This window comes from Ursus americanus, chromosome 12 (genome assembly GCF_024610735.1).
Source record: "Ursus americanus isolate L20-20 chromosome 12, mUrsAme1.1.p, whole genome shotgun sequence".
NCBI classification, from domain to species: Eukaryota; Metazoa; Chordata; class Mammalia; order Carnivora; family Ursidae; genus Ursus; species Ursus americanus.
In genome coordinates, this window is record NC_142138.1 from 70,568,082 (window position 1) to 70,578,514 (window position 10,433).

General features: G+C 52.0%; 1 protein-coding gene across 9 annotated transcripts; it reads left to right on the forward strand.

Moving 5' to 3' along the window:
* The first annotated feature begins 1,657 nt into the window (after positions 1 to 1,657).
* On the forward strand, positions 1,658 to 10,214 carry ANXA9 (annexin A9). 9 transcript variants are annotated; one of them, XM_087866260.1, is made up of 14 exons: positions 1,685 to 1,762; positions 1,861 to 2,013; positions 2,465 to 2,550; positions 2,731 to 2,827; positions 3,588 to 3,682; positions 3,887 to 4,000; positions 4,211 to 4,301; positions 5,506 to 5,585; positions 5,759 to 5,818; positions 6,359 to 6,443; positions 6,586 to 6,681; positions 6,765 to 6,823; positions 9,489 to 9,611; positions 9,842 to 10,214. In XM_087866260.1, the coding sequence occupies exons 3-14, from the start codon at positions 2,476 to 2,478 to the stop codon at positions 9,902 to 9,904; spliced, it is 1,038 nt and encodes a 345-aa protein (XP_087722386.1). In that variant the 5' UTR covers positions 1,685 to 1,762; positions 1,861 to 2,013; positions 2,465 to 2,475; the 3' UTR covers positions 9,905 to 10,214. The 9 variants fall into 9 exon arrangements, with proteins under 9 accessions (XP_087722387.1, XP_045646550.2, XP_087722384.1 ...); XM_087866258.1 differs by lacking the exon at positions 9,842 to 10,214 and having other exon boundaries at positions 1,681 to 1,762; positions 9,489 to 9,802; XM_087866259.1 differs by lacking the exon at positions 9,842 to 10,214 and having other exon boundaries at positions 1,681 to 1,762; positions 1,861 to 1,971; positions 9,489 to 9,802.
* Positions 10,215 to 10,433: the final 219 nt, after the last annotated feature.

The following is a 10,433-nucleotide window of genomic DNA, read 5'->3' on the forward strand; positions in this document are numbered from 1 at the left end:
GAGGGGGAGGAGGGGGAGGAGGGGGAGGAGGAGAAAAAAGAAACACTGAGGTCATTGCTAAGGTCACACAGCAGACCTGAATTCTGAATCCCAGAAGTCTGACTCCAGAACCTTTGCTTTTAATCACCATGCTGAAACTGAGTCCCATCTTCCCAATTTCCAGGTAAATTACAGGATGCTCAGTTACATCACAATTTCAGATAAACAACAAAAGATTGTTAGCACACGTGTATCCCATGAAATCGTTGGGTCATACTTAATACGAACAAATTATTTGTTGTTTACCTGAAATTCTAATTTAACTGGGTGTCTTGTATTTTTATTTATTAAATCTGGCAGCTTTATTTTACAAGGCATTTTTCTCTGCCAAATGCCATCACATATATTACCTAATTCAGTTCTCCCAGGAAGGCTATTCTCAGGTGCCCAGGGTGCCCCCGCCCCACATTTCAGCCTCTCCCAATAGTCCCATTTTTTTCTCAGGTGAAGAAAGACACACAGAGACCTGAAATGACTAGCTGAGATTACAGAACAGAACGAGTGGCAGAGCTGGGGCTTGAACCCACGTTCTCACAGCAAACATTGGTGGATGCTTTCCACTTTAACAGGAGACTAAGTGAGAAGCAGTGATTGCCACCAAGGAAATCTCCCTTCGTGCATTCTTAGGCCTTGTCTGCTCTGTGGAAGAGAGGCAGGTCCCTCCTCAGGGATGTAAGAAAACCAGCAAGGGCCTTCCTTGGCGGAGAGAGGGGCAGAGGAGTGGAAACAGCTCTCCAGCTTCTGGGCCCAGCCCCCACCGGGCCCCTCTAGGGAAGCAGGAAGGAGACGGCTCCTAGGTCCCAGGGAGCTGGCTGTGAGGCTCAAGTGGCTGCCTGCTCAGGGGCTCCCCAGGCTCCCCAGGGCTGTTCACCTGCTGCTCTGTGCACTGACAGCCCCAGCCCCAGCTGCTGCGGTTGCCTTGCTGCAGCTAAACCGGTCCTGGCAGCCAAAAGGCGGCAGAAGGGACCCAAGACACAGGGACCCAGAGAGCCTCTCCCAGCTCCCCATTGCCTTTTGGGAGCATGGTGCTTCCGTCCACAGGGAACACCCTTCGCATTTTTCTCTCTCGACTCTGCTGATCTACTCCCACCCTCAAATACCTGTGCTCTTTCTTCCCCACGGATATAAACAGTCCCCCTGCCCTTCCCACCCAGGCTGGCCTGCTCTGATAAGGTCGTAGTAGTCAGGGAGTTTCGGGGTTAGGACCCTCTCTGGGGTGCGGGCTGGGGTGCCCTGCCGGTATGTGCCCCAACAGGTTTTCCTCTATCAGCCTCTAAATCAGCTTGGAGCCTGTCTGACCTGCCCCCCAGGGAGCTGGAGCCAGAGGCAGAGCCAGGTCAGAAGCTGGACTTAACGACTGGGCTTCTATGGTCCCACCTGGCCCCACAGAGAAAGCAACGCACAAAGCCTCTTGTGTCCAGTTGAGCCGCCGAGAGGCTGAGCAGAGCTCTCTCCGAGGGCTGAGGCCGGCTCCCGGGAGGAAAGATGCTTGGTAGGGAGGGGTTTGCCTGCGGGACCAGGTACAGCCTGGTCCTCTCCCACATTTGGGAGGGGCTAGAGCCAGAGGCGACAGCTGGGCTGGGCTGCCAGAGAGGTCATCTGACTGGCTGCCCAGCCTGGGCTGCACACACCCCCTCTCCTCTAGCAGACAGCACAGAAGCTGGTGCCCACACAGGCAGCTGCCAGGCTGTGACGACTGCCACCTCGCCCCCAGCACCTCTGGGTAAGCATTGGACCTGGGCCCTCACGGGGGAAGGGAGGAGGGAACGCTTGTGGATCCCTTGCGAGAGGGAGAAAGGAGTTTCCTTTTTCTGCTGTGAGTGCTTGCTCCCTTGTCTAGGCACCCATGCACCCGAAGGAACACATACGTCGGCCCCGGCCCCGAGAAAGTGCCTGCTGAGCGGGGAAAGGCAGGAGCAGGCCGGCAGCCTGGTGGGCAGGGGGCAGGGGCTCACTCCTGGGCTGGCGCTGAAGGTGGGGAGGTGTTTTAGGAGTTGTTATCTCCCACCCCCCATACTTAACCCTGCCACATGGCCTCCCTCCCCTGCACTGCCCCAGGGTCACCTAGCCAGGCCACCGGAAGGAAAGGATGTGGATCTCAGAAGGGGGTCCTCCACCTGAGACCAAAGTTTGGGAGCCTGGGGACCTACCCTGAGTCAGGGAGGATTTGTTTGGTGCTCATTCTAGCAACATTCCTGAACAATCCTTGCTTCCCAAGGGAGGGGTGAGAGGTGGGGAAGGTGGGAACTTCCCCTTACCCCTCCACTTGGGCTCCCAAACCTGCCAAGCAGGTCGATGTTCTTTTCTCTGCATCGTGGGAAAGGAAGGGTACGGGAGGAGGGCCTCGGGGGTCTGGGGGTCATATAGAGGCCCAAAGGGCCAGAAAATTCTCCTCAGTTGGTTCCTGTTTCCCTCCCCGAGACAGCCAGTCATACCATGTCTGTGACCAGCAGGAAGACTAGACCATCCCTGACCCAGGAGATCCTCAGCCACCTGGGCCTGGCCGACAAGGTAGGGGTGGTGATTGTTGGAGTCACTGTTACTGTATCAGCTCCAGGGCTGTGAGAGAAGGAGGGATGGGGAAAGGGAGAGCAGGCCCTGACACCATGCCGAGGGCTGTGCTGAGGCACCGGGGCAGGTGCGTGCGAACCTGTGATGCTCCCTCCGACCCCCATCCCTCATGCTCTACAGACTGCAGCTTGGGGAACCCTGGGCACCCTCAGGACGTTCTTGAGCTTCGGCGTGGACAAGGACGTGCAAAGGCTGCTGAGGGCCATTGCAGGCCAAGGTGAGCGCTTTTCCCTCCGCGCCCGGGGGTCCACCTTGTAGAAACCAGTCTGCAGACAAGAAGGAGCCAGGAAGGAGGAAGTGACGTTGTTCACTAAATGTTCGTGGGATGCCTTAGTTCTTGTATGTTGAGTACCATGCTGGTGTGTCATTCCTATTCTCAGGACACCCTTGTGTGGTAAGTCTCATATCCAGTTTGCAGATGAGGAAACAGGCTTGGTGAGACAGAGAGGCTGGCCCAAGGTCACACAGCTCATAATGGCAGGGCTGGCATTCTCGTCTAAGTCTATGATCACCAAGCCATTTCTCCCCCACCGCACCAGGCCTCCTTCACCTAATTTTGGGTCAGGTTCACATGCTATTTTGGCATGTTATTTGCATCTTCTTTTTTAATTCTTTTTTTTTTTTTTTTTTTGAGAGAGTGCTCAGGAGGGGGAGGGGGAGGGGGAGGGGCAGAGGGAGAGGGAGAGAATCTTAAGCAGACTGCTGCTGAGCACGGAGCCCAGGACCCTGAGATCATGGGCTGAGCCTAAATCAAGAGTCGGATGCTTAACCGACTGGGCCACCCAGGCGTCCCTGCGTCTTCTTTTGAGGCCAAAGGGAAGTGGGGGTGTTGCAGCCCCTGCTGTTCACAGCCCTTTCCTAGATCTTCTTCTCTCCTCCTCCAGAGGCTTTAAGTCCAAGAAGGAAGGGGATCCCCTCCCCGTAAAGACCCTCTTGGGTTCTGCCCAGATGGTAGCCCAGCCCTCATCTTGGTTCAGGTGTGGACCATGGAGCCATCGTGGGTGTGCTGACCAACAGGAGCAGGGAGCAAAGGCATCTCATCTCTCGAGCCTTCCAGGAGCGCACCCAACAGGTGAGGCCACTGACTGCCCCGGAGCAGCAGACTGGGGTGAGCAGCCCCCCTGGAAGACCGGAAGTACAGCAATAGCAGCTGGGGGGGGGGCAGGCCTGGTGCTTCTGGCCTTAGGAAAAACGAGCCAGATATTCCCAAAGCTCCCCACACATCGGGCCCACTCCATGGTCCCCGCTCCTCTGCCATGGGGACCATTTATTGTAGGACCTGCTGAAGTCCCTGCAGGCAGCACTGTCTGGTAACCTCGAGAGGACCGTGGTGGCTTTGCTGCAGCCTGCAGCTCAGCTCGATGCCCAGGAATTGAGGACGGCCTTGAAGGTACCAGGAGAGGAGGCTCGCTGGGTGTCTCGGAAGTGAGCACACCATTGAGGGGAGGAGAGGGTTGACTGACTTGCCTTTGCTCCCTCCAGAGGACCCGACTTGGCAGGGTCCCCCTTTAAACAGCCCATATTGACCCTTAGAAGGACAAGTGGTCTGCCATCCTAATGACATGGCCCAGTGTCAGAGTGGCCTCCCAATTCCTTGTAGAACTCAGGTTCGGCTGAGGATGTGGCCGTGGAAATTCTTGCCACCCGAAGCCCAGCCCAGCTGCAGGAGTGCCTGACGGTCTACAAACATAGTAAGAGCACGTAAGGAGGGAGGAAAGGGGTAGCAGGACAGCCCCCCTCTCTGGCACTCCCTACAGGCAAGTCCTCCGGGAACCTGTCTGCCCCAGCACTGTTCCCTTGGGGTCTGTCTCCCCACCCACCCTCGCCAGTTCTCAGTCTCCCCAGGGTGAGACCCAGATGTGATCATTAAAGAAAGAGAAGCAATAATTAGTTATCTTAGTCTGGAGCTCCAGAGCAGATTCCAAAGTAATGACAATGTCGGGCACTGTGACAGTCCCAAAGGTGCCCATGTCATCTTCCCAGCCCCTTCCTAATTCTGCCCTCACACCACATCCCAGGCTGAATGGAACCTTGCTGCAGCCGGAGGGTTGGGTGGGGGGGAGGTAGGGGACCTGCTCTCTAACTCATGGGTACTACCCCTCAAGCCCCTGCTTGACTGCCACATGCCTCACCCACTAACTGCTAACTGGCCTTTTCTCATCCTCATCTGAGCACCCCCCCCCCTTTTTTTTGCTTTCCCCAGTTTTCCTTTGATGTCCATTCTTGGCCTGTCTTAATCCCTCTCCTATCTCTCACTTCTTTTTCTCCTTTTTTTTTTTTTAAATATTTTATTTATTTGAGAGAGAGAGTAAAAGAGCACAAGCAGGGGGAGTGGGAGAGGGAGAAGCAGCCCCCACCCCCCGCCCGAGCAGGGAGCCCAACGCAGGGTTTGATCCCAGGACCCTGGGACCATGACCTGAGCCAAAGGCAGACGCCCAACCTACTGAGCCACCCAGGCGCCCCTACCTCTCACTCCTTGATTCTGTTTTTCTTTTCCCTTTCTTCTTTTTCTTTCACTTCTTCCCATCCTTCCACATCGCTTCTCCTTGCCTCCAATGAGGGGGCCAGGCCCTAGCCATCTGGCCTCATGGTGCAGGTTTCCCTATCTCCCTTGACTGCCTGGCCAGCACTCGAATAACAGATGCCTCCTTCCCCTAGCAGGTTGGCTCCCCGTGGTGCCTGACCCTACAGTGCATGGGTTACTGGCAGCTTAGGGATGTTTTCAGGGTGACCATGATGGCGCTTCTTCCTTACGTCCCGGGAACCAGCAGCCATTACGCTACCCCCGGCAGGACATGGCAGTGTAGGCAGGGCACAGTGGGTTGGGCATTTGACAGGGAATATCTACACTGGGAAAAATTGGGAGGCTTCAGAGAGCTCCTGAACCCAACCCAGATTTCCAGGTGGAGGCTGAGGAGGACATCAAATCCGAGACCAGCGGCATCTTGCAGGAACTGCTCCTGGCCCTGGCCAAGGTGAGGAGGACCGGCCTGCAGGGGAGGGAGGGGCTGGGAGAGACTGGGGAGCATTGCTCTGGTACAATTAGCAAGAGAAGGCTTTGGAGGGAGGCGTTTGGTTGGTTTGGGTTGGTTGTCCTGGAGATGAAAAGCTATCCTTCAAAGAGTCCTCCTGAGAGAGTTTCTTCTAGGGGGGCCGTGAGAGCTACTCTGGAATCATTGACTACAACCTGGTGGAACAGGATGTCCAGGTGAGCAGGGGCGAGGAGCTTGCCCCGCCATGCATGTAAGACGTCCTCCTCCACCCGCTCCTAGAGCCAGTGACCTATGTGTCCTCTTGTCCTCCAAACCTCTCCTTGCCTTGGGGAAGGAATCCTCAGTGACACGTGAGGACATGAAGTGTCAGGTAGTGACCCTCTGAAGACTGTTCACTCCTTTAGCCTCTGGTTGCTGAACTCACAGGAAGTGAGCTCGTCAACAACACATTCTCCTCTCAGGGGCATTTGGGTGGTGGAACCCTCCTCAGACCTTCCCTTGGAGATTAGTTAATTCCTTGAGTGCCAGGATTTCCCCAAATTTGGGAATCAAGTTGTGAGGGCAGAGCCCCTCTCTTAACCCTTACTCCTTTTTTGTTTCTTTTAACCATAAATAAAAGCAACTGCTTCACAGGTTCAATTAAGCTTTTCCACCCTGAATCCCGTTTCCATCATCATGATGATGGATTCTGGGAACACCGCAACCATGGCTCCCCTACCCCCAACCGATGATCCTGGTTTACTCCTCCCTCCCAGGCATTAAAACAGGCTGAAGGGCCCAGCACAGAGGGCACATGGGTCCTAATCTTCACCCAGCGAAATCCTGAACACCTTGTCCGAGGTACACACAAGACTTCTTATCTTCCCAGCTTACTCTAATGATGAGTTCTGGCTGAGGAAGGTGGGGAGGGTTCATCCTTCTCTGTGATAATCAACCCTTGCTCCCGTTTATCTTTCTAACTACCTCCCACACCCCCCACAAGTGTTCGATCAGTACCAGCGGTGTACGGGGCACGAGCTAGAGAAGACCGTCCACCACCTTTTCCACGGAGATGCCCAGGCGGCTTTGCTCAGCCTAGGTAGGGCCTGCTCAGCGCTGCGGGGTAGGGCTCTCACCTGGCATGGGAGCTGGCGCTCTCCATCTCTCCCTCTCTGCTTCCAGCCTCAGTGATCAAGAACACACCGCTGTACTTTGCTGACAAACTTCATCAAGCCCTCCAGGTGAGAGGGACGCTTCTTTTCCCTCACTTTGGAACAAAAACTGGGGGGAGATATCTTCTGGGCAAGAGAGAGGAAGTTTCTCTGCTGTTGCTAATGTCACAATCTCATATTGACTTTATAAATACATAGCAGCTCTCTTTTCCTAGGTTTGCAAATTGTCTTGTCAAGAAGAGGAGTGAGCTGCGGTTAAAGCTAACTAGTTGACTCAAAAGGGCACCTAAGCCAGAGTTTGGGCCTAATTGATGTCTACATGGCCACATATAGATGGGAATTTGCTCTGTAGGACAGTGCCATGTCCAGTTTCAGTTGTCACTAGGATAATGATGGTCATAATGCTAGCAAGAATTATGACAAGAGCCAGCATTTCTGGGGTACTCCTTGTGTCCCAGGGCCCATGCCGAGCTTGTTACACACATTTCAATTAATCTTCATGGCCACCCTCCATCCCTGTTTTATAGATGCAAAAAACTGAGGTACAGAGAGGCAAAGTTCTTTGCCCAAGGTCGTATACAGCTAATAAATCATATAAGCTTCCTATAAAACACATTGTGCCTAATATAACATTGTGTGTTATTTCTGTTGGAATTTTAAAATAATTAAAAACCGTGCACACATAATGGTCCTATAGGACATTTACCTGCCAGGCGTCAACTCCGGGTCCACAACGTAGGTGTTGGTCTGCACCACAAGCTATACCGTTAGAGGTCTAGCACCCAGGACCACCTCTCTCCACACTGGCCGAGCTTTGTTTCACGCGATCCACACTTCAGTTGGTGATTTTGGTTTGATTAATTTCATAAACAGAATCCAGTCGTTCTACTCATTGAGCTGGGTCTCCTATTAGTACAACTGTCCTCTAAAACCTATAAATAAAAGACTCACCCCAATTTTTAAGAAGGTAAAAGTAGTTATCATTTTGGTAGATGCCATAGCTTCTTGTGTATGAGCGAGCAATCATCACGCCTTGTTGGCAGCTATGCAAAAGACAGTACATATGTGCACAGATTTTATCAGCAACGGAGACTTCCATTCTGACAGTAGATTAATGTTTTACTTACCCGGTGAAGTCTGTACGACTATACTGACTGAACACTAAGACTGATTTGAAGGGTTATGTTTATCTGGCTCAATTCCCATCATAAACAAACCTGTATCCCAGCAGTAAATGATTATAATGTATTTGGATTGTAGGACCCACACTCTGGGATGTAAATGCCAGGTTTATCCTGGAAGTAGGAATCAAAAAATAATATAGGCCTATTTTTCTGAAAACTTTTTTTTCAAAAGGAAAAACTCAATCATATGCTTCTATCTTATTCTCTTATGAGAAATATGTGAGAACATAGATTGTGACGAGTCCTTATTCAGAAAAATGACCATCAGTGAAGGCTGACTCAGGAAAATTCGGACCAATCTGACCCATACAATGAATGTTCATTAAAAGGTCTTAGGGAAGTAGGAGATGCCAAGGACGTCCTCAAGTAACAAGGCAAGAGTTATGTTCAATGGGGGTTTGCTAGAATATTCAGTTAATGAGTGCCTTGCCCCAATTCTACAACTTTGGAGTAATAAGAGTTGGAGGAAGGGGAAGAATGGATACTGGGGAGCGATCCACAATCTCTCTCACAATACAAAATGGATAATACATGAAATTTAAGATAAAGCAGCCATCAGCACTGACAGGGGTTCTGAGTCCAAATGAAATATGGCATCCTGTTGTTACTTCCTCATTTCCTTTTTTTTTTTCCATGGGAATGTATGATCTGTGTAGATGCCATAAGCGTGGGTATCAGGCAGTTCTGGGAAGGGTCTCGTGAGTCAGGTAACAGGAAACGCTGGGAAAGAAGCTCTTAGGAGATTGTGACGGCGCCGGTGGCCAGCCCATGACATAAATAGGATTTTTGCAACCAATGTTTTTATTTAGAAATCTCTCATGTTAACTAACACATTTATTATAATCAGTTATAATTCGTGATTTGATATAATCAATTATAATTCATGATTTATAATTATAATTCACGTACTCTACCTCTATTATTTCTGAACCAAACCCTCCATTACCTTCTTTAACCAAAAGGCAGGAGACGTGGTGCAGGTTTAGGAGGAAGACAGTGATGCTAAGCCCCAGGGGTCCAACCAGGAGAAACTGGTGTATACAGATGGGGATGTGAGGAGGCCCTGGTAGGTCAGGCTCAGAACCGAAAGCCTCCCTCTCAGAGCCCCATCAACTCTGTTTGGGATAGGCTGGGTATATCCTCCCTGGACATTCACTAACCCGGAAGTTAAAAACTTCCTGGTTTTCATGCTGGAAATCTTTCGAGGTAGGAAGTCTTTCCTGTCCGTTTTCTGAGGAACTGCCTTTGGAGATGCCCACCACTGAGGTCTTGAGGAATGAGGCTCTAAGCTAACGGCCTCAGAGCCGGGAAAGCTGTGTGGCCGGAAGGCGAACTACCCCAGCTGCTCCCACAGAGACCCATCTTTCCTGCTGCATCACCTTCCATGAAGGGAGACAAGGATACATTTTCCTCTTAGATAATGTACACTTCTCTTTTCCCTGGACTCACACCTCGTTTTCCCCTCGAGAGTAATTTCCCATGCTGCCCAGTCTCTACTCTGTGAGACTCCTACTACCACCCTCTCCCCCTGCTGTTTCTCCCTCTACCAGGACCTCAAGCCCAATTACCGAGTCCTGATGCGCATCCTTATCTCTCGAAGTGAGACTGACCTTCTAAGCATCCGAGCTGAGTTCAAAAAGAAATTTGGCAAGTCCCTCTACTCTTCTCTCCAGGTGAGACTTGGCTGGTTCTTAACCTGGAGCCCCAGAGCTTCACGCCTCACCTCCATTCTGCCCTCCCTGCACACCACCGAGCATATTCATGCCCCGGAGAACTCATGAGTCTTGATTAATTTCGTACACAGCTCTTCACATCAGACGGTTCTGGACCAGCACCAGGGAGGAAACAGAATGCGTGGGCCATGGTGCTAGTGGGGTCTAACAATGAACTCTCTTGTCTGCAGGAGGCAGTGAAGGGGGACTGCCAGTCAGCCCTACTAGCCCTGTGCAGGGCCGAAGACATTTGAGGCCTCCCTGCCACACCGTGACATCCAAGGATCTGAGATCCCCATGTTGGGCTGAGCCTGCCGGAAACCAGCTGGACCTCCAAATAGGATAACCCCTCACTGAGCACCACATGCTCCAGCTTCTTGTCGAGGCTACAACTGGAAGTTTCTTTGGAATCCCTTGATTTCCTCATCTCAAACAATGCCTGCGCCTGGATCCCCTAGCTCTGACTTGGGTGTAGACAGCTCTTTGATGGTTTCTGCCCTACTCATCCTTCCCATACACTGGCCAGACGTCTCCCTGACTCTTGAATTCTTTTGGCAAACTTTACTGTTGTTTGTGTTCCCTGATTGAAGTTTGGGTGGAGCCGGACGTGGGCTGGGAGGTCTTGAGGTTGGAGGCGCCTTTGATATGCACTTGCATATTCAACAGGGGTCCTGTCTGAGGCTCTAGGGCTGCAACAAGTGGCCCCCTCGAAGCCCCCCCCCATTATTCTCTTCCCCAGGAAATTTCAGGCAAAGTAACTGAGAAACAGGAGCCAGAATGAGG